General features: G+C 47.9%; 1 protein-coding gene across 1 annotated transcript in view; it reads left to right on the top strand.

Annotated features, from left to right (window-relative positions):
• Window positions 1–21,120, top strand: part of MAP3K12 (mitogen-activated protein kinase kinase kinase 12) — a 115,625-nt gene that overhangs the window by 76,161 nt on the left and 18,344 nt on the right. Inside the window, exons 2-9 of the mRNA XM_083427398.1 lie at window positions 2,520–3,018; window positions 7,340–7,523; window positions 9,318–9,509; window positions 11,327–11,485; window positions 14,030–14,188; window positions 16,127–16,235; window positions 19,363–19,472; window positions 20,354–20,470. Coding sequence (XP_083283524.1) covers window positions 2,556–3,018; window positions 7,340–7,523; window positions 9,318–9,509; window positions 11,327–11,485; window positions 14,030–14,188; window positions 16,127–16,235; window positions 19,363–19,472; window positions 20,354–20,470 — 1,493 coding nt within the window. The 5' untranslated portion in view covers window positions 2,520–2,555. The remainder of the gene's footprint in view (window positions 1–2,519; window positions 3,019–7,339; window positions 7,524–9,317; window positions 9,510–11,326; window positions 11,486–14,029; window positions 14,189–16,126; window positions 16,236–19,362; window positions 19,473–20,353; window positions 20,471–21,120) is intronic.

The following is a 21,120-nucleotide window of genomic DNA, read 5'->3' as shown; positions in this document are numbered from 1 at the left end:
ACTGCCCGTCAAAGTAATAGTGTTGTCTAGTTCAATGGTTAGTTCATTGTTGTTGTTTAGTCATTAGTCGTGTCCGACTCTTCGTGACCCCATGGACCAGAGCACACCAGGCACTCCTGTCTTCCGCTGCCTCCTGCAGTTTGGTCAAACTCATGCTGGTAGCTTCGAGAACACTGTCCAACCATCTCGTCCTCTGCTGTCCCCTTCTCCTTCTGCCCTCCATCTTTCCCAACATCAGGGTCTTTTCCAGGGAGTCTTCTCTTCTCATGAGGTGACCAAAGTATTGGAGCCTCAGCTTCAGGCTCTGTCCTTCCAGTGAGCACTCAGGGCTGATTTCCTTCAGAATGGATAGGTTTGATCTTCTTGCACTCGATTGGGCTCTCAAGCATCTCCTCCAGCACCATAATTCAAAAGCATCAGTTCTTCGGCGATCAGCCTTCTTTATGGTCCAGCTAGTTCATTAGTGTTGCTTTAAATTGGGGGAAGGGACCAGGCTAAATGAATGAATACATAAGCAACGAATAATGAATGACTCAAATAGTGGCTTAGGAATGAGACTTAACAGGAAAGAGTGTTGACTGGCTTATAGCTTCGGATCTAGTATCAAACAATATGCAAACCCATATAATACCAGTGGCTGGTTCTTGGAGCAAAAAGAGAGGCGTTAGAAGCATTTCTGCTGGGTTGATGGGGGAAGAAATTGCGAGAGCAGACCAAAGACTATTTCTGTATGCCACAATAAAGAACTTTATTAGCCCAAAAGTGGAAATTGCAAGAAATACCAACGAATGCGGAGTGGCAGACAAAAATGATGGACTATGCAGAATTGGCAAAACTGACATGCAGAGTCAGGAACCAGGAGGACATAAAATTCCGGAGAGACTGGAGTAAATTTATTGATTACATTAATAATCATTGTAAAAGTTTGAAGACACTAGCAGGACTGAAATAATTCCTACGATGTGGACTTTACAGTTTAAGTTACAAATGTGAGATATAAATTGGGAATAGGAAGCTTGTTGAAGGGGGGAAAGGAAGTCTTAAGCTCGGCAGAGCATGGAAAGATTGGATTGGTGGTGTAAATTGAAATTATTGTTCGATGAGAAAATGAATAAAAATTATATTTTAAAAAACCGTACATCTGGAAATAAAGGGGGGGGGGGAGGGAATCACAACAGAAGGCAGCCCTGTTCAGGGAAGTTTCTAATATGTGACATTTTAGTGTATTTTTCATCTTTGTTGGAAGCCGCCCAGAGTGGCTGGGGAAACCCAGCCAGATGGGCAGGTACAAATAATAAATTATTATTATTATTATAAATGTATTGGATGGGAGAAGGATGCAGCAATCCACACACGAGGCAATTCTTCACTCACAATCACCTCCCATTGGGGTTGAAATACAGTGGTACCTCGGGTTACAGACGCTTCAGGTTACAGACTCCACTAACCCAGAAATAGTACCTCAGGTTAAGAACTTTGCTTCAGGATGAAAACAGAAATTGGGCTCCAACGGCACGGCAGCAGCGGGAGGCCCCATTAGCTAAAGTGGTGCTTCAGGTTAAGAACAGTTTCAGGTTAAGAACAGACCTCTGGAACGAATTAAGTTCTTAACCTGAGGTAACACCATACATGCACTTGTAAGTCACGTGCAGTTTTGCTCCTTGAACTGTTCCCTGCAGGCGGTTCTGCAACAGTTGAATGAAAAGGGACTTCTGCGATGGGCAGCAACAGGGCAGGATTATGGGATATAAGATGTAACTAACTCTATGATCCAATTCCCTTTTGATAGCCAGGCTCAGAATATAGTTATTAATACAGTGGTACCTCAGGTTACATACGCTTCAGGTTCTAGATGCTTCAGGTTACAGACTCCGCTAACCCAGAAATAGTGCTTCAGGTTAAGAACTTTGCTTCAGGATGAGAACAGAAATCATGCTCTGCCGGCAGCTGGAGGCCCCATTAGCTAAAGTGGTGCTTCAGGTTAAGAACAGTTTCAGGTTAAGAACAGACCTCCGGAACGAATTAAGTACTTAACCCGAGGTACCACTGTATGTCAAAACGTTGCTCTACAAATCTGACAAACTCAGTAATTCTAAGGTAAAGGTAAAGGGACCCCTGACCATTAGGTCCAGTCGTGGCCGACTCTGGGGTTGCGGCGCTCATCTCGCTTTATTGGCCGAGGGAGCCGGCGTATAGTTTCCAGGTCATGTGGCCAGCATGACTAAGCCACTTCTGGCGAACCAGAGCAGCGAACGGAAACGCCGTTTACCTTCCCGCCGGAGCGGTACCTATTTATCTACTTGCACTTTGATGTGCTTTCAAACTGCTAGGTTGGCAGGAGCAGGGACCAAGCAACGGGAGCTCACCCCGTCACGGGGATTCAAACCGCCGACCTTCTAATCGGCAAGTCCTAAGCTCTGTGGTTTAACCCACAGCACCAACCACGTCCCACTTCAGTAATGCTATTGGTAGTCCTATTCACCATACTTTCTTTTTGTCTCTATCTCTTTCCCCCTTAGGGACTAGCTGGACGTTACCTCAAGCTAGACGGCGTCATGGCCTGCCTCCACGAGACCCGCACACCTTCTCCATCCTTTGGCAGTTTCAACACCATCTTGACGGAGAGCTCCCTCCGCAAGCTGGACCCCGACGCCTCGGACTGCACCCCTGAGAAGGACCTGACGCCCACCCAGTGTGTGCTGAGGGATGTGCTGCCCATCGACGGGGGTGGAGGAGGGGGCAGTGGGCACAGCCCCAGCCCCAGCGAGGAGGCACACGACCAGTTTGCCAACAGCGTCCTGCAGCTCCACGAGAATGAAGCTGGCGGGGGAGGCGGGGCTGGCGCAGGGGCCTGCCCCGGGAACCCCGAGGTGCGGCCTACCCGTTACCACGCCGACCAAGTACGGATCCACTGCCACACAGGGAGCGGCTTCCTGGAAGGCCTGTTTGGTTGCCTCAAGCCTGTCTGGACCATGATTGGCAAGGCGTATTCCACTGAACACAAACAGCAACAGGAAGGTGAGGAGACAGTGGGGGGCATTAAAGGAATCTTAGTGCGATAGGAACAACAACGAAAGGGGGCGGAGTACATCCTTTGTGTGCAAAAAAGTCCTGGATTTGATCACCTATTTTTTAATTATTATTTAAACGTATTTTTCGCTCTATAGGATGCACCCGACCTTAGGACGCACCTTGTTTTAGAGGGGGAGAACAAGGGGGGGGAATTCTCCCCCTCTCTGCGCAGCACCCCTTCAGCGAAGCGGCAGGAGAAACGGAGCCCCTTCCATTTCTCCTGCCGCTTCGCTGAAGGGGCGCTGCGCAGAGAAGGGGAGGAATTTTTTTTCTTGTTCTCCCCCTCTAAAACAAGGTGCGTTCAGTGAAGGCAACCCGAAGTCTCCGGAGCGCAGCGGGAGTTCCCACTGCGCTCCAGAGGCTTCGGGTTCCTTTTGACCTGCTCTTTGGGGCTGGTGGGGGGAAGCCCAGATTTTCCCCACCGCCAGCCCCAAAGAGCAGGTCGGGGAGCAGCAGAAAGGCTGCGAGCTTGGCGGGCTGGCGGGGGAAGCTCGGGTCCCCCCCCCCAGCCCCAGGGACCACACATTCGCTCCATAAGACACACAGACATTTCCCCTTAGATTTTAAGAGGGAAAAAGTGTGTCTTATGGAAAAATACAGTACTTTTTATTTTCTTACACCAGGGGTCTCCAAGCTTTCCTTGCCTCAGGCCAGTGTCTCCAGCAACGATTGCGCGGCGGGCCGGAGGATGGGGAAGCATGCCCACATACGCTATTTCCAGTGCACATCCGGGTTGGAGGAGCCCTGTGCGCATGTGCACAAGATATTTCCGGTGCTCCTCCGACCCGGAAGTGGGTCCCCGAGCTGCACCGCGCCGCGCCACTATCAGTGGATGGTGGGGGTTGCTGCGGGCCAGATAAAGAAGTCCCTCAGGCCTTATCCGGCCTCCGGACCATAGGTTGGTGACCCCTGGCATACACAATTCAAAGTGACTTACAGCAATAAGCAGTAAATAAGCAGTGAGTAAGTGGTGGCGCTGTGGGTTAAACCACAGAGCCTAGGACTTGCCGATCAGAAAGTTGGCGGTTCAAATCCCCGCGACAGGGTGAGCTCCCGTTGCTCGGTCCCTGCTCCTGCCAACCTAGCAGTTCGAAAGCACATCAAAAATAGGCACCGCCCTGGCGGGAAGGTAAACAGTGTTTCCGTGCGCTGCTCTGGTTCGCCAGAAGCGGCTTAGTCATGCTGGCCACATGACCCGGAAGCTGTACGCCGGCTCCCTCAGCCAATAAAGCGAGATGAACACCGCAACCCCAGAGTCGGCCACGACTGGACCTAATGGTCAGGGGTCCCTTTACCATTACCTTTAAGCCACTTTCCAGCATCCCAGGTTTGTTCAACCATGCAGTTGTTAAGCTAATAGCTCCTCCAGATGACCTGTTTATCAAGCATTCATCCTGATTTGCTTGCACAAAGTTTACATGGTGGTTAGATTATATCTGGTCTTTATTGCACATTCGTTCCGATTTGTTTGTGGGGTGGTTAATGCAACAATGAGCATTCATCCTGATTTTCTTGTGGGGTGTTTGCAAATTTTCCTGTTAGTTCATCCCACACTTTTCTGTACATTCCTTCTCAACTGCAAAAAGTATGGGATTTTTTTGGTTTGATTTTGAAAAGCAGATTTGTAGCTCCAGAGTGACACGACCGTTTAAGAATGCACTTTAAAAGTGGGAACCTCAAGTTTGGCGGTTGCTTGAATTTGTCCCACAAATTACCGGCAATCTGAAAGTGCCCTAAATCAGACGTGGTGGCAGCAGGGATGTTATGTACCACTTTGGCCAGAGTCCATTCATCTGCCCTGGTGATCTTTCTGGCACATTCCTGCCCAGACAAACACGGCAACGCCAACCACTCAGGTGGTATCTGTGCCCAGGCATGGCTTCAGCCAGCTTCACTGGTTATATAACTTGAGATGCAAAGTGCATCCTTGGGAGAATCAGTCTCCATCCTGGGGACATTCAGTGGTCAGGGATTGCTGCAATGCGCTCTACCTGGGATTGCCTTAGGGACGGCGGCTGATCCAGAACGCAGCCATTAGACTCTTAATGTTTTCTAGCCAAAGGGGTCGCATTGCATGCTTCTCTCCTGAAAAGATCTGCACTATTTGCCAGTTTGCTTCTGGGCCCAAGTCAAAGTGCTGTTTTCGACCACCGAAGCCTTCAGTTAAATAACTGTTTATTTAATGTGAGCTGCTCCAGTTAACCTGCAAATACAAAGAACTGCAGGGAGAAGGAACATCCTCTAGCAGCGTACCTAACCGTTGTAATATAGATTGGGTATGTGCACCTGCCAAGATGGGTTTTGTTACAAATCCCACGGGGAGATTTTTCCGTCCCAGACAGTAATTGTGGTAGGTGTTGCATACTTGAATTAATTCTCAATACTCCAGGCTTGTTAAGCAGGGCAGCTTAACCCTTTCCTTACAGTGAGGTGCGTTGATTGCTTACCATGCAAATAGATGTTAGGCGAGGAACAGGATTGGATGAATGGCTGCTGATGTCACTCATTGGGATTAACGCGCCTCCATAAATAGGAAGCTGCCTTATTCTGAGTCAGGCCATTGGTCAATCTAGCTCAGGCCTACAATGACTGGCAGATGCTCGCTAGTTTTTCAGACTGGGTTCTCTCTCAACCCTACCTGAAGATACTGGGGTTTAAATTTGGGACCTTTTGCATGCAGATCAGATGATCTACTGCTCAGCTACACCCCTACATCCTGGAAAAGTTCTGCCATGCAGCTTATAGACAGAAGAGACGTATGGGGGTCCCCTTACAGAATTACCTTTCCTTGCCTCTCAGTTTTCTGATGATGCCTCTTCCCATTGGCTACCCCTGCTCTAGAGTCTGCCAGTTGTGGCCTCCCCTGGCCTTGCAGCTTTGTCAGCTGGCAACCCTAAGGACTAAAAAGTAGGGTGGGTGTTGGGCATTTCACCTGTTGATGACCTCACACCATCCAAGCGAATGTGGACCATCCTTTTATTACGATGCTGGCGTGTGTGTTCATACACAAGGGGTCATCAGCCAATTTTCTCTCACCTGTGGTCTTCTGAAACAAATAGGACAGGTATTTCCAGCTGTTACAGCTGAATGCCTCTTACATACAGTGGTACCTTGGTACTCAAACGGCTTGGCTCCCGAACAAATCGGCTCCCGAACACCACAAACCCGGAAATAAGTGTTCTGGTTTGCGAACGTTTTTCGGAAGCTGAATGTCCGACACGGCTTCCACTTGAGTGCAGGAAGCTCCTGCAGTCGGAAGCCGCGACTTTGTTTTTGAATGGTTTCAGGAGTTGAACGGACTCCTGGAACAGATTAAGTTTGAGAACCAAGGTACCACTGTACTTCCTTCTCCTCTGAAAACATGTGGATGGGTCTGGACAATTTTCAGGCTCAAAATGCAGAATCAAGTCCCACGTTTCCTTCCCTCTGGTCCTTTTTCTTCTGCTCTCCCAATTACACTGGAGCTACCTTTCCGTGACCAGTTCATGCATGGCTGGGATTTAAATGGCCCCATGATGTTGGCTGGGAGCAACTGCCTGGGGAGAATCAAAGAGCTGTGAGGAGCATTGGCCCATGAGGCAAGGGGAGGTGACCACCTCAGGGGGCAGGATCCACAGGGGCAGCAGATCCCCATGTAGATAGTTATTCCTCCTTTGTTCCTGATGTTGGGAACTGTTCCTTGGCAGGGTGGACGGGCACCATGTTGTGGTTCGACACAGGTGCCAAAATGTATTGGACCAGGCAGCGCTCCATCACAGGGACATAGGAACCTGCTCTACAGACTGTTGGTCCTTCTAGCTCAGAATTGTCAACGCTGACCAGCAATTGCTCTCCATGGTTTCAGGAAGGAGACATTCCCAGCCCTACCTGGGGATATCAAGGATTGAACCTGGGACCTTCTGTCCTTCTCCTCAGCCCTGGAAATCCCTTCCACACACACACACACACACAGAGAGAGAGAGAGAGAGAGAGAGAGAGAGAGAGAGAGATTCTACAATTTCCCTACACATTGGCCTCACACTTTCAAGCTATCTTCACTGCCATGAGGGATAGAAACTTCTCAGAATACTGAATGTTACGTCTCTGCCGTGTTTCTGTTTGCCCTTCTAATACACGCATGCTTTCGTGATTCCTACGTGAGGGATATGTCTCCCTCAAGCCCTGTGATCTTGGCGGAAGGAGTGATCCATGCTGGTAAAGAGTCTGCCTTCCACCTTCTTCCCTTGAACGGTTGCCGACAGCCACCTTCTCTCCCTCCCAAATGCAGACCCCTGGGAGGTGCCCTTTGAAGAGATCATGGACTTGCAGTGGGTTGGCAGTGGGGCCCAAGGCGCTGTATTCCTGGGACGCTTCCATGGGGAGGAGGTGGCCGTCAAGAAGGTGCGAGACCTCAAGGAGACAGACATCAAGCACCTGCGGAAACTGAAGCACCCCAACATCATCACCTTCAAGTGAGTGTGGGGTCTGGGTGATGGGGCGCCTTGGGGGGGGGTGACCTCCCGGCTTCCAGGAGGACAGTTCCCAAGTGTGGTGTGGACATTGCCTTTCCCAAGCAATAGACCCTCCTCCTGCTGAGTTGTTCACCTGCTCACCTGTGCTGGGCACAAGCCATCTTTCCCATGAGAGCATATAGCTAACTGTGTGTGTGCTTGGTTCAGCCTTCTGCAACTTGGTGCCCACCAGAGAATTTATATGAAGAGTGTTTATGAAAGTGTTTGCTACTGCCCTGTCACACAATATCAGAGCATTACACAACAATATACATTCAGGTAGGTAGCCGTGTTGGTCTGACGCAGACGAAATATATTAGAAAAATAAAATGTCCGGTAGCACCTTAGAGACCAACTAAGTTTGTTCTTGGTATAAGCTTTCGTGTGCATGCACTTCTGAAGAAGTGTGTATCTGAAGAAGTGTGCATGTACACAAAAGCTTATACCAAGAACAAACTTAGTTGGTCTCTAAGGTGCTACTTACTAAGGTGCCAACCTAGCAGTTCGAAAGCACCCCCGGGTGCAAGTAGACAAATAGGGACCGCTTACTAGCGGGAAGGTAAACGGCGTTTCCGTGTGCGGCTCTGGCTCGCCAGAGCAGCGATGTCACACTGGCCATGTGACCCGGAAGTGTCTCCGGACAGCGCTGGCCCCTGGCCTCTTGAGTGAGATGGGTGCACAACCCTAGAGTCTGTCAAGACTGGGCCGTACGGGCAGGGGTACCTTTACCTTTACCTAAGGTGCTACTGGACAATTTTTTTATATACAACAATATACAGTAAAAGAAGAAAACCATTAAAAGCAGGACAGAATATGTTAGGTCCTTTGATTTCAGTAGGTCTGCTCTGAGTAAGACTTAGGTTTGTTGTTGTTGTTGTTGTTGTTGTTGTTGTTGTTGTTTTACTTATACTTATAACCCAATCATCTGGCCAGGCCTCCCCGGCCACTCTGGGCAGCTCCCAACAGAATATTAAAAATATTAAAAATATCAAAAATATTAAAAATATGAAAAATATGAAAAATATGAAAAATATGAAAAATATTAAAACAGCAAACATTAAAACTTCCCTAAACAGGGCTGCCTTCAGATGTCTTCTAAAAGTCAGATAGTTGCTTATTTCCTTGACATCTGATGGGAGGGCATTCCACAGGGCAGGTGCTACTACCGAGAAGGCCCTCTGTCTGGTTCCCTGTAACCTCACTTCTCGCAGTGAGGGAACCGCCAGAAGGCCCTCGGAGCTGGACCTCAGTGTCCGGGCTGAATGATGGGGGTGGAGACGCTCCGTCAGGTATACTGGCCTGAGGTTGTTTAGGGCTTTAGGGCCACCCTTTGACTTCTGCATGACAGGAATATCATAGAATTGTAGCTGGAAGGAACAGTAAGGGTGATCTAGTCCAACCCATGCAATGCAGAAATCACAGCTAAATAACCCCTGATAGATGGCCATCCAAACTCTGCTTTAAAATCTCCAGTGAAGGAGACTCTGTCTGCCATATGAAGGTAAAAATTGCATCTGTTGGCCTTTGACCACTCCTTCTTTTGCTTCTGGCCCCACCCACCATTGGCCTGCGGCCCCCAAGAGGTTGCACACAAGGAAATACGGCCCTTGGACTTAGGGTTGTTGTTGTTGTTGCCCTAGTCCTGCGATAAAGCTTACAGAATTCTGTATCCCTGCTCTGTGTTATGCTGAGCACTGCTTAACTGTGTGTTCCTGCTGGCCTCTAACATGCCCTGTGCTTCTTGCTTCCTCTTAGGGGTGTTTGCACCCAGGCCCCCTGCTACTGCATCATCATGGAGTTCTGTGCCCAGGGACAGCTGTATGAAGTGCTGCGTGCCGGGCGCAAGGTCACCCCCTCGCTGCTGGTCGACTGGTCCATGGGCATTGCCGGCGGCATGAATTATCTGCACCTGCATAAGATCATCCACCGTGACCTCAAGTCACCCAAGTAAGAAGGGGAGGGGGCAGACTTACAGTGGGGAGACGTGGCTGGGAGTTAGCGGGGGACAGTGAGCACCAGGGCTGGGGGATATCTGGTTTTACGGAAACACCGCTAAGACTGCGTTCATGGAAGACCATCTTACTCGGCCACGAGTGATCGCCAAGAAAGAGAGAGAGGGAGAGAGGTTTTCGGCATTGCTCTAATAACCTATTTATACTAGAGCATTAAAGGGAAAAACAAGATTAGAAAGTGTTAAGATAATTATAGGATAGAAAACAGAGGAAGATGGAAAGGAATTGCTGAAACAATTAATAGAAGTGGAATACAAAAAGGGAGGTGTGAGGAGGTCGTGGAAATTAGTGAAAGAAAGACAAGATATTGAAATTGGATTGTGTTTTAAATGGGTTTTGTTTTGTTTTGTTAGTTGTATGCTAGTGTTTTGTAGTGTTTTTTTGTATTGTATTGTATTTTTGTATGTTTTTTCTTTTTCGGTTTTTTGTAGTTTGTGTTCAATTTGTTGGAAAACTAATAAACATGATTATAAGGGGGGAAAAGAGGTTTTCGGCATTGCAATACGTCACCAACTAAACATTGCAATATACCGATACTCAGGTTACATACCCTTCAGGTTACAGACTCCACTAACCCAGAAATAGTACCTCAGGTTAAGAACTTTGTTTCAGGATGAGAACAGAAATCTTGCTCTGGCGGTGCGGCGGCAGCGGGAGGCCCTATTAGCTAAAGTGGTGCTTCAGGTTAAGAACAGTTTCAGGTTAAGAACGGACCTCCGGAACGAATTAAGTACTTAACCCGAGGCACCACTGTATATCACAATGTATGAAATAAGGATGAAACTACAGTGGTACCTTGCAAGATGAATGCCTCGCAAGACGAAAAACTCGCAAGACGAAAGAGTTTTTCGTTTTTTGAGTTGCTTCGCAAGACGAATTTCCCTATGGGCTTGCTTCGCAAGACAAAAATGTCTTGCGCCTTTTTCTTAAAACCGTCAATGCATTCCTATGGGAAACCGTCAATGCATTTCCTATGGGAAACCGTGCTTCGCAAGACGAAAAATTCACAAGATGAAAAAACTCGCAGAATGAATTAATTTCGTCTTGCGAGGCACCACTGTATGTAAAAGTGAACAGGAGGGCTGGGCAATATCTGGTTTTTAACATCACAATGTCTGAAATAAGGGGAAGGACAGTCTGACTGAGCTATGTATGTAGGTAGAGCCATTGGCTGGCTTCATAGTTTTCCCCACATCATGATTTTTGCATAGCATGCGCAAGCACATCGTAATATGTGATATATCGCCAGGTCAAAACCTCTGCAAGCAATATCACGACACGGACTTCAAATCAGTTTTGGTTGATATAGCAATATATCGCCCAGCCCTAGTGATCACAAGATGGGATTAGGGTACCAGGTCATAATCAGCACTGCTTTTAAAGTGGCAATAGGACTAGGACTTTCAACATGTCACGGTTGCAAGGGGCAGTATGTATTCTGCCTCCCTGCCAAATTACCAGCAAGGTAATCCAGATTCTTTGTCTAGACTCTAGAGCATAGAACCATTGAATTGTAGAGTTGGAAGGGGCCCGGGGGTCATCTAGTCCAGCCCCATGTGGAGGAGCAGTCTAGAACCAGAATGCTTCTCCCTTCATTAGAAAGGAAGTTATCCTCTTGCTGTGCTCCCCCTGCTGACTGCTGAGAGCATGACTTCTCTTTCTTATTTTCCTTGGTCCTGTGCACGGTGGGAAGATCAACACTGCAGTGCCTCATGCTTCTTCTCTGCTCTCCCTTCCCCACCCACCCAATAGCATGTTGATCACTTACGATGATGTGGTGAAGATCTCTGACTTTGGCACCTCCAAAGAGCTCAGCGACAAGAGCACCAAGATGTCCTTCGCCGGAACGGTGGCCTGGATGGCCCCAGAAGTCATTCGGAATGAGCCTGTCTCTGAGAAGGTTGACATCTGGTGAGGAGACGGGCCTGCTCAGAAGAAGGGAGGTGTGGGAGGAGGGCGGGATCAGGGCTTGGTAGGCCACAAGAACACAAACACACACACACAGAAATGTGAAGGCAGCCATCATGGAAATGGAGACTTTCTCAGCAGTCCCCAGCCCTTTGCAACAGGACCAGGAGAGAAGCAGGTTAAAATCCTCCCTCATCCATCAAGCTCGTTGGTGACCTTGGGCCACTCACTACCTCTCAGCCTAACCTACCTCACAGGCTTGTTGTGAAGATATAAACATGGACAGGGGTTGGGGGAGCCATGTGCTCTGGCTTGAGCTCATTGGGTATGAATGCAATTTAGCTGAATCATCGTGAGGCGATTAAAATCCAACACGTAGAATAAAATACAAGGAAGGGAGATGGGGACTGCTTCCAAGAGTGGAACAAGAGGGTTTAAAAATTCAGGTCGCACCCCAAGTGCCAGTCTGAAGAGGAAAATCTCCCATCCCAGAGGGTAGCCACCATGACAGGGGCGGAGCCAGAACAAGTGTAGAGATCCAGAGGCTCTCCAGACTCCTGCCCATCTTTGAATGTTGGACATTCTGGCTGGGGCTGCTGGGAGCTGAAGTCCAGCAATATCTGGAGCCAGTATGGTGTAGTGGTTAAGAGCGGTAGACTCGTAATCTGGTGAACCGGGTTCGCATCTCCGCTCCTCCACATGCAGCTGCTGGGTGACCTTGGGCCAGTCACACTTCTCTGAAGTCTCTCAGCCCCACTCACCTCACAGAGTGTTTGTTGTGGGGGAGGAAGGGAAAGGAGAATGTTAGCTACTTTGAGACTTCTCAGGGTAGTGATAAAGCGGGATATCAAATCCAAACTCCTCCTCCTCCTGTGGAGGATTCCAGCTTCCACATCCATGTTCTGGAACATGTCCCCATCAACCAAAAGTCCAGATAATATGTGATACAGAGCTGAGCCTTCAAATCTGTGTGCATCGTGCATATGTGTCCGTGTTCCATATGGGAAAAGACACCCTTGAATTTTCATCTTCTAACATCCTCCTTCACAAATATACAGTACACATCTATATTGCACATAGTCCAGAAATTGGCAATCTGTGCTGAACACTTCCTGCTCCCCACGGCTGCCATATTTAGATGGCATCTGTGCAGGCAGGAATTGTCTTTATGTTATTTTGCTATAGCAACTAATAAACATAGGCATTTAAAAAGAAGAAGAACCAAAACATTTATTGATTGACATTTATATAACCAATTTTTCTGCTAGGCAGAAAAACCAGGCAGTTAAAAACAACAACAACGGCCTGCAATTTAACAGACGAGATACAGAATGGGAATGCAAGTGGGGAAATCAGTAGAGTTGGCTACTGCCTGAGGCATTTTTGTGAGGGGAGGGGAACTGAATGGCAGACAGACTTGACCAGCATGACTGATGGAAGGGGTATTGCTGTCTGGCCTCTCCCTCTCAAGCAGCCAGGGGGCATAACAACTGCTTGGGGGGAGGGGAATAATTTACCTGGTTTGGTGAAAATACCACACCTCACCCTTTTCAGGGGCCATTGGAAGAAAGAGTCACCACATGATATCATGGGGAAATATCATTTCTCAGTTAATTTACGTATTAACTTGTCTATTTATTTTGGGTAACTTATTGCGGAAGAGCAGAATTAAAATTCTAGATGATTCTACCACACAAAATTAGACTGCAAGAAGAGGGAGGAAGGCAGAGGAAGGTGTGTGAGGGTTTTCTACGTTCTCTATCCTGGGATGGCCAACAGGTAGACCCCTCCCACCCACCCCAAAAAAGCTCAACAACTTTGTTGTTGTTTAGTCATTTAGTCATGTCCGACTCTTCATGACCCCATGGACCAGAACACGCCAGGCACTCCTGTCTTCCACTGCCTCCCGCAGTTTGGTCAAACTCATGCTGGTAGCTTCACAAACACTATCCAACAATCTCGTCCTCTGTTTTCCCCTTCTCCTTGTGCCCTCCATCTTTCCCAACATCAGGGTCTTTTCCAGGGAGTCTTCTCTTCTCATGAGGTGGCCAAAGTATTGGAGCCTCAGCTTCAGGATCTGTCCTTCCAGGGAGCACTCAGGGCTGATTTCCTTCAGAATGGAGAGGTTTGGTCTTCTTGCAGTCCATGGGACTCTCAAGAGTCTCCTCCAGCACCATAATTCAAAAGCGTCAATTCTTCGGCGATCAGCCTTCTTTATGGTCCAGCTCTCGCTTCCATACATCACTACTGGGAAAAACATAGCTTTGACTATACAGACCTTTGTTGGCAAGGTGATGTTTCTGCTTTTTAGGATGCTGTCTAGGTTTGTCATTGCTTTTCTTTCCAAAGAAGCTCAACAACTTTGGTCAATCCAGTGAGTAGATCACCGCCAGTTTTTTTATAGTGGGAGTACATCACCGTCTCTTGGAAGTTGGACAAGAAATGAAAGAGATGGGAAAGTGCTGCAGAGTTTTGTGAAAACGGTAGCAGAATGCAGTCAGTTGCTACATGCCAGATGGGCCCTGAGATTTAATTTCCCCACCACAGGTCCTTTGGAGTCGTCCTCTGGGAGTTGCTGACGGGAGAGATCCCTTACAAGGATGTGGACTCCTCTGCCATCATCTGGGGGGTGGGCAGCAACAGCCTCCACCTTCCTGTTCCCACCAGCTGCCCTGACGGTTTCAAGATCCTGCTGAGACAATGCTGGTAAGTCCATGAGATGTAAAAAAAAGAGAGGAAAAAAGCCCAGACGCCTCTCTTTGCATCAGGAGTGAGAACCTGGAACCTAGATGTGTGACTCTCCCCACCCAAATCACTGAATATTATACACAGCTAATTCATTTTTGGAGACACACTGGCAGGCCAACAAAAGGCACTTGTGTGCCGTTGTGCTCTGTGGTATGCTGTTTGTGCAGGATCGTGCTTGAACACTGAGGTCCAGCTCCGAGGGCCTCCTGGCAGTTCCCTCCCTGCGAGAAGTGAGGTTACAGGGAACCAGGCCTTCTCGGTGGTGGCGCCTGCCCTGTGGAACACCCTCCCATCAGATGTCAAGGAAATAAACAACCACCTGACTTTTAGAAGACATCTGAAGGCAGCCCTGTTTACGGCAGTTTTTAACGTATGATGTTTTATCGTGTTTTTAATATTCTGTCTGGGAGCCACCCAGAGTGGCTGGGGAAACCTGGCCAGATGGGTAGGGTATAAATAATAATTTTTTATTATCACGTGTTGTGTTGTCAAATGTTTGCCAGTGCGTCATGTGGAAACATTTCCGTCCCACTGCCAGAGCTGTGTGGCACACACTTCACACAAGAAGAACAACATCTGGCCATGGGGAGGATTGGAGGAGAATCTACCTCCATATATATTTACCTCAGATATGCAGCGATCAGAATATCACTGGAGGCATTTTATTTATTTATTTATTTATTTAATTTTTATTACATTTTTCAAAAAATAGAAGTTAAACAAAGAAAAACAAAGAACAATACATAACACTGTAAACACACTTATATACATATTTTCCAAAATGAAAACTAATAAAAATAATAAAAGGAAAGGAAAAATAAAAGATATAAAGAAAAAAAACTGAAGAAGAAAATACTTTTCATAACCCGGAATATTACCAAATTCTTGCTTCAAATACTGCAAGATATAAATCTTAGTTAAAATATTATAAAATACTTCCACCGCATTCCACCACACGACTGTTAGTTATCTTGCTCGCATTTACATCTGTTCTCCAATCATTTCCCTTCCTTAGATTCTTTCATAATCAATCAAATCTTTATGTTCTCTGTATTCTTCACAAGGTTAGTCTAGATACAACCAAACTTTCGTATTTGAGCCCTGCTTGTATAAATAATAATTTAAAAATTTCCATTGTTTCTGAATTAAAAAGTTTTGACTTATGCCTTATTAAATCCGTCAATTTTAGCAAAAAAATAGGAAGCATTTATTTTTATTTTGAAGATGTACCTATTAACCTGTGCTGCACACAATTCCCTGATGGGAACCCATAAATGAGCATGGCAGTGGCTCCCTTTGCAATAAAGGTAAAGGTAAAGGTACCCCTGCCGTATGGGCCAGTCTTGACAGACTCTAGGGTTGTGCGCCCATCTCACTTAAGAGGCTGGGGGCCAGCGCTGTCCGGAGACACTTCCGGGTCACGTGGCCAGCGTGCGAGCCAGAGCCGCACACGGAAACGCCGTTTACCTTCCCGCTAGTAAGCGGTCCCTATTTATCTACTTGCACCTGGGAGTGCTTTCGAACTGCTAGGTTGGCAGGCGCTGGGACCAAACAACGGGAGCGCACCCCGCCGCGGGGATTCGAACCGCCGACCTTTCGATTGGCAAGCCCTAGGCGCTGAGGCTTTTACCCACAGCGCCACCTGCGTCCCTCCCTTTGCAATAGCCGCAGCAAATTACCTTCTGCAGGCAAAGCAGATAGCCTACTGAGCGGTGGTTCTGCTGACTGATGCCTTCCATCTATGGAGGGACACCAATTGCATGCTACCTCCAGTTCCCCATTCCATTCCTGGATGCCATCAAATACAACCAAGTACTCAGGAAGTGCCGCCTGGGCAGAGGCTTACCATTAGCTCATGTCCACACCAGCTCCATACATCTGTTTCTCTCTATCCAGGAACAGCAAACCTCGGAACCGGCCCTCCTTCCGCCAGATCCTGCTCCATCTTGATATTGCGTCCGCCGATGTGCTGTCTACACCGCAAGAGACCTACTTCAAATCCCAGGTCGGTGTTGTTGGGCTAGTGCCTTTCTTCCAGCCCCCCATGGTGGGGTGTTGTAAACAAAAATTGCCCTTTTCCCTTATGGGGTATCCAAGAGCCCATATAGAGTCCTTACATAGGTTCCCTATTGGTAGGAGAAGATAACAGAGGCCAACCAGAGAATATTGAGAAGCAAAGCAGCTAGTAAGCTTGATCTTTATTGATCTGTTGCAACAGGGTGCTCCCCCCTCACCCGCAGGAGAGAGGAGGAACCCAGAAAAACGGCACACAAGGCCTTATAAAGACTTTTGAAATTGCCACCCTGTAGATCAAGACCACCCCCAGAAACATCATACATACATCACAGAAGGGGTGTAACCTAAGACCACCCCTCATATACATCATACCTACATCACACAAAAAGGCGGTCTAAAACAGAAATTTTAATGTTGTTTTTCTCCTGTCGGTGTTTATCTCCTGTCTAGTAGGTTACTTGATTGGATTTCCGGGGAGCCTGGCCAGTCTTTTGTAATGATAAATACCGTATTTTTTGCTCTATAAGACTCACTTTTTCTCTCCTAAAAGGTAAGGGGAAATTTGTGTGTGTCTTATGGAGCGAATGCAGGCTGCGCAGCTGTCCCAGAAGCCAGAACAGCAAGAGGGATTGCTGCTTTCGCTGCACAGCGATCCCTCTTGCTGTTCTGGCTTCTGAGATTCAGAATATTTTTTTTCTTGTTTTCGTCCTCCAAAAACTAGGTGCGTCTTGTCGTCTGGTGCGTCTTATAGAGCGAAAAATACGGTACTTGGTTCCTGGGCCAGCTCACAGGCTCACACCCTATTCAAACACAGACATACCCTTAAGACAGGATTTGTGAAGGAAAAGACAATGGGGAAGCTTTTCCATTTTCCTTTGACCTTGCAGAGAAAACATTTGCTCAGTTTGGGACAGTTTGAAAATCAAAATGGTTCGAGGTCGGTCTTCCAGTGCTGATCTATGTATTTGCTTGGTTGGTACACTTATGAACATTTAACATATATCTAAGACCTCAAAATTCCTATCACAGGGGTCACAGTCACTTCCTCTCCATTTTTCCTCGTAGAGGTTATGACGGAGCTTTCCTCTCTCTTTCTCACCAGCCTATGTGTTGTTTTATTTATTTGCTATAGTTATTCCTCTGTAGATTCATGATGGTGTACATCTCCCCTCCATCTTATCCTTGCCTTGTGAGATAAGTTAGGTGTAGGTTTGGGTCACTGGCCCAGGGTCACTCGCTGAATTTCGTGGCTGGATTTGGGTTTGAAGCCAGGTCCGCCTCTGACACTCTTAACCAGGGAGGAGGAACCTTAGCCCCGTGGGCCAATGGAGGCCTCTCTGACTGGCATTGGGACTCTCTCCAGGCCACAGCCCTTATTGGCCCTGCATTGCCCTCTCCTTGAGCCCTTGCTTGGCTGGAACAAGTCCTTGAACTTTGATAATATGCCTCTTGCTTGCCTGAAAAAGGGATAGAGAGAGGTGTATGTAGAAACTAGCCTACTGCACCAAGGTAAAATTGATCTTAGCATGTAGGCCCCGGAAGGTTATTGAGAAGCTAGGGCACGCTACCCAGCAGAGTAAACGTAGTGCAACAGAAGTGGCAGGAGAAGTTGTGTGAGCATATTTACAAGCAGTTTATTCAGCATACAGCAGGACAAAAGGAAAACATGTCCGATCCCCTTTGTGTCCAAAGCAAGACAGCATAAGCAAAAGCTATACACAAACGGAAGTTCCTAGCAAGCTGTGCTGGAGAGTAAACAGACACGTGACATACAACAATTCCACACGTCTGCCCTTAGGGTGGAACGGAATATTCCAACAGTTTATTCATTTATTTATTAAATGTCTATATCACCTTTCATCCTGCATTACACCATTCTTGTGGGCATATCTGTCTGTCTCAAGAGGCAATGGAATGTGTCAAACTGCTGCATTAGTAGCGCCAGAGTTACCTCTTGGGGCACAAGCCTGGGCAATATGTGTGGAGGTCTTGGGATGCCCAGATGAAAAGACCCCACAGCCTCACTGATGTGGTTCAAGCAGACCAAGACCTTTAGCCATCCAGCCTCTGCTTTATAACCCCAAGGAGAGTCCACAACCTCTAGAGCAGTGGTCCCCAGATGTTATTGGACTACAACTCCCATCATCCCTGAGCTCTGGCCTTGCTAGCTAGGGGTGATGGTAGTTGTAGTTCAACAACATCTAGGGACCCACAGGTTGAGAAAGGCTGCTCTAGAGGGAGACTGTTCCACTGTCGAACAGCTCTTACTGTCAGAAAGTTCTTCCCGATGTTTAGTCGGAATCTCCTTTCTTGTAACTTGAAGCCATTAGTTTGAGTCCTACCCTCCAAAGCAGGAGAAAACAAGCTTGCTGCATCTTCCATGGGACACCCCTTGAGATATTTGAAGATCATATATTAAGGTTGCATAGAGTAGACCTGGTGAGGCACTATTATCTCAAACAATACATTTTAGGACTGTCCATCGACATAAAAAGGTAAAGGTACCCCTGCCCGTACGGGCCAGTCTTGACAGACTCTAGGGTTGTGCGCTCATCTCACTCTAGAGGCCGGGAGCCAGCGCTGTCCGCAGACACTTCCGGGTCACGTGGCCAGCGTGACATCGCTGCTCTGGCGAGCCACCGCAGCACACGGAACGCCGTTTACCTTCCCGCTGGTAAGCGGTCCCTATTTATCTACTTGCACCCAGAGGTGCTTTCGAACTGCTAGGTTGGCAGGCGCTGGGACCGAACGATGGGAGCGCACCCCACCGCGGGGATTCGAACCACCGGCCTTTCGATCGGCAAGCCCTAGGCGCTGAGGCTTTTACCCACAGCGCCACCCGCGTCCCTGTCCATCGACATAGCACCAACACAAATGCATTGCAGCCCTCCTCACCAATGCGTCTGAAACCAGTGGCATGCAAGGGGCCATTGGGGGGTTGCATACATGTTCCTATCTTCTGCCCATGGACACAGTACAGTGTTTCCTTGTTCAGGCATTTGAACTCTGCCAGAAGACCAAAGCCGTGTTCCTTCTTGTTTTCCATTAGTTTCAGCTGCGTATGTTCAGAATCCAGGAGAGAAGCTTATCTATGTCTCCTCTTCTTCCCCCCGCAGGCTGAATGGAGGGAGGAAGTGAAGCTGCATTTTGAGAAGATCAAGTCAGAGGGGACATGTCTGCACCGCTTGGAGGAGGAGCTGATCCACCGGCGACGAGAAGAACTCAGGTAAGGTGATGGATATAGGAGCAGCAATGATATGGTTGAAAAGGTTCCCTCCTTGTAGTCAGGAGCTTGGTGGCAGCGGCGGTGGCGGTATATGTCTGTCTCAAGAGACAAGGGAGTGAGCCTGGGCCTCACTGATGTGGTCCAAAGGAAAACAGAGCAAAACATTGGGTACCCGCTGGGCTGCAGGAGTTGCTAGAAGAAGGCGTACAAGGCGCCATTCAACTGTCTTAGGGCTCCACTCCAGATTTTTGTAGGGTTTACGTCTTAGCCTTTTCTTCTCCTGCAAAGCAGTGGAGGTTTAGGATCAGACTTTTCCTTCTTCTAGATGAGCCACCTTCCCAGGCTGACGAGCCTCAACTGCCCCTGTTAGGAGCAGGTGCTTATAAATAGTGTGGCGCATATTCTATGTTGTTGCAGATATTAAATAATGAGCAGTTTGAAGCGACTGGAAGCATATGAACGGACGCCTTTGGAAAGGAAACATCGCCCAGGCAATTCACACTTTTTCTGGCAGGACTTTCTTCAAAACAGAATTAAAGCATCAAAAATATCCATACAGTATCTTATGCTGCCCAGCACAGGCTTGGCATCTTACAAAATATGAAATTTTCTTATTTATTTTCTTATTTATAAATTTAATTCCATTTTAATCCTAGGCCTAATTGTTTCTTTCAAGTGGTTACATATCTTTAATATTACAATATTTATTCAAATAGTCTTTAAATTTCTTCCAATCTTCTTGGTGTTCCTCTTCTTTCTGGTCGCGGATTCTCCACTGCTGCCAATTCTGAAAAGTGGCCCATCAGCAGCAGAGCTGGGACACGGCTCCCGAGTCCTGTTCGTATAGGATGCCTGACAGCTGCTTTCCTCTCCCTCCCCAGGCATGCTTTGGACATCCGGGAGCATTACGAGCGCAAGCTGGAGCGAGCCAACAACCTGTACATGGAGCTCAACTCCCTTATGCTACAGCTGGAGCTGAAGGAGAAGGAGCTGCTCCGGTGAGAAGGCAGAAACTCAAAAACCGGGCAGGGAAACCTGGGGCCTGCTGAGTGCTGTTGGACTCCAACTCCCATCAGCCCCAGCCAGCAGGGCCCAATGGTTGATGGGATCTGCAGTCCCAGAAACATCTGGGGGATCCCACAGCAAGGGGTGCTAGACATTGCAACTGGTTTTTACTGGGCCAATGTTTGTCCAGGTTTTCCGACAGAAATCTCTCTCCTAGTCCTATTGGACACAAAGTGCAAAGTCCACTGAGCTGCAGCCGTTCCCTAAAGGAAGTGGGGAAGAATCCTGATGCCTCTGGCTGCTCCTGACCTCTAGGTGGCAAGCTTTTTGTGGCGTGCTATGCCAGAGAGCTTGGTCCAGGAAGGACGGCAGCATTAGCCAATCTGTGGGTCTGAGAAGCATGGCGGGTTTCCCCCCCATAAGCCCAATGATTCCCACAGCATCATTTGAGGCTATATAGGAAGAGGGATGAACCCACTTGAGAAGGGCCATAGATCAATGGCTAGGGCATCTACCCTGTATCCGGATGTCCCAGGTTTGATTCCTGGCATTTCCAGGAAGAACCAGGAGAGACCCCCGTCTGGAACCCTGGAGAGCCCCTACTAGTCATTGTAGACAATACTGAGACACATGGACCATTGGT

This window comes from Podarcis tiliguerta, assembly GCF_965153285.1.
Source record: "Podarcis tiliguerta genome assembly, chromosome: 2".
NCBI classification, from domain to species: Eukaryota; Metazoa; Chordata; class Lepidosauria; order Squamata; family Lacertidae; genus Podarcis; species Podarcis tiliguerta.
This window is presented reverse-complemented; position numbering and strand designations above follow the sequence as displayed.